The 2,274-nt window shown below is 35.8% G+C and overlaps 1 protein-coding gene across 3 annotated transcripts in view; it reads left to right on the forward strand.

Annotated features, from left to right (window-relative positions):
* Positions 1-1,178, forward strand: part of LOC107709265 (basic leucine zipper and W2 domain-containing protein 2-like) — a 17,845-nt gene extending 16,667 nt beyond the window's left edge. For all 3 annotated transcript variants that reach the window (XM_016513705.1, XM_016513708.1, XM_016513706.1), the window contains exons 10-12: positions 361-499; positions 581-703; positions 790-1,178. In XM_016513705.1, the coding sequence (XP_016369191.1) occupies positions 361-499; positions 581-703; positions 790-818 (291 nt within the window). In that variant the 3' untranslated portion in view covers positions 819-1,178. The remainder of the gene's footprint in view (positions 1-360; positions 500-580; positions 704-789) is intronic.
* Positions 1,179-2,274: the final 1,096 nt, after the last annotated feature.

The following is a 2,274-nucleotide window of genomic DNA, read 5'->3' on the forward strand; positions in this document are numbered from 1 at the left end:
AGTGTGTTCCTGTAGCGATACCAGCACAATATCTCACGCTTCTCAACCAATCAGATTTGAGAACCAGAGCGAACTGTAATCACAGCGTGCCGATATACAGCCATACCTCACGTCTATGAACTGTTGTGTGTGTGTATATATATATATATATATATATAAATTGTTTATTTTGAAAGGATTATATTTTCAAGTTTCTGCTACTGGAGTGTAATATTTGCAGCTGATTGGTCCATGATTATGTAGGCAGCCTCAAGCCATTGCAGCTTAACACATCACAACATATCATGTGCTTCCAGTGTAGATCTGTGTAAGAGAGAGACAGTGATGCTGGAGTGATAATGATTATTATTTCTCCTGTAGCATTATGCACCTCTCCTGGCTGTGTTCAGTACTCAGGGCCAATCAGAGCTGGTCTTACTGCTCAAGATTCAGGAGTACTGCTACGACAACATCCACTTCATGAAATCCTTCTCCAAAATAGTGGTGCTCTTCTACAAAGGTAGCCCTGTCCCACCTGATCAGTGTGTTAATGATATATTATGGGCAAGGTAAGATATGGTGTGTGTTTCTCACTCCACAGCTGATGTCCTTAGTGAGGAGGCCATTTTGAAATGGTACAAAGATGCTCATGCTGCCAAAGGAAAAAGTGTATTTCTGGAGCAAATGAAGAAATTTGTGGAGTGGCTTCACAATGCGGAGGAAGGTGAGGAATTATTTCGGATAAAAGTATCCTCTGCCAAACAAAATGTAAATCTCAAGAACATTATTTCTTAATTCTCTCTCCCACAGAGTCTGAATCAGAGGGGGAAGATGACTAATAATTTTGAGGATCCTGAAGATTTTATGGGTTTTACATTGTCAGCTCTCTGTGACCAGCTTTTTAGTGCATATTTAGGCTCTTTGTCATTACTTTTGTGTCCAGAGGGACGAGTCACATAAACTAAGGCCCAATCCAGGGAAAAGCTTCTGAGCTCTAGGAAGAGAGTGCAGGGAGCTACATATAGACAGCCTTTAATAACAAACACTTTAACATGGATTTTATATGAATGCCGTTCAGGTACTGCGTTGGCACACATCAGTTTCCTGCAACTGATTTTCATTTGAACAAACACGTGTATATGTCGTATGGGACTGCTTTGAATCTTTTTATGAATAAAGGGTGTTTTATATGTACTCTAGTTCAAGAATTTGTCTCTTTTAGTTTGTCTGACTGATCTTTATCTCTTCATTTTTAAGTCACTTTAGGTAAAGGTGTCTGCCAAATTAATAAATCTAAATGTCTTTACAGACCTGCCTTTTTATGTTGATTACGACTCTATTAAGTCCTTTTAGTTCTGCAAATTATGCCGAGGCCAAATCCTTCACTGTCTGTCTCACTCACATATTGATTAATGTGTTTTCAACATTAACATGAAGAGAAGAATTTTTAATTTCATTATAGAGTTAGCTCATTATCATTCAAAAGTAGATATTTAATTGACTTTATAAATAAAATAGAAAAGTCAAAAGAAAGAAATAGATATTGTAATTTTAGGGCTAATTAGAATTGGCATTGTATTCTCAAATAAGAACATCAACCTGACATCAACATCAAATGACCAGAAGGTTGTTTTAATCAGAGGTGTAAAGTATTTGAGTAATTGTAATTAATTACTGTACTTGATTATCTTTTGGGATCCTCTAGTTTTACTGAGTATCAAAGATATTAGCAACTTCACTACATTTTTGAACAAGTATCTGTACTCTTTACTCCACTACGTTTGTGATGAGTTTTGCAAGTACACATTACATTTTGCATGGTTGTGGCTAGAACGGAAGCTAACAATAAATTGAATTTTCTACCTATTAGATTGTTTTATTAACATCTACCCCTACCCCAACCCTAAACCTACCCCTTACAATAATGCAAAAAATAGTAATTATTGTACAGTGTGAGAAAAATTACGCTATATTGATGTGCGCATGCCCAGTAGTTTTTGCTGTATGCCATCTAGCCATTTTGCATGGCACCTAGATTTTTCTGCAGTAGTTTATTTCTGCTACAAAAGAAGTGATATCGCCAACTACAGGGCACTGAAAGTACTGGCAAACTTGTCAACAAGTCTACTTCACCTGAATGTGAGTTCCTTAGCAACTGTAATGAGGCTGAAACCAGTGCAAGAACGCCTTTTTAATTTTACTTTTTTTTTTTTTTTTTTTTTTACTTACATAATTTTTTCTTTCTCCTTTATTTTTATCCTTTTTTTTTTTTAAAATTTCAAAAAACAATTTAAG

The sequence above is a fragment of the Sinocyclocheilus rhinocerous genome, unplaced genomic scaffold (assembly GCF_001515625.1).
Source record: "Sinocyclocheilus rhinocerous isolate Xijiao unplaced genomic scaffold, SAMN03320098_v1.1 scaffold206, whole genome shotgun sequence".
NCBI lineage: Eukaryota > Metazoa > Chordata > Actinopteri > Cypriniformes > Cyprinidae > Sinocyclocheilus > Sinocyclocheilus rhinocerous.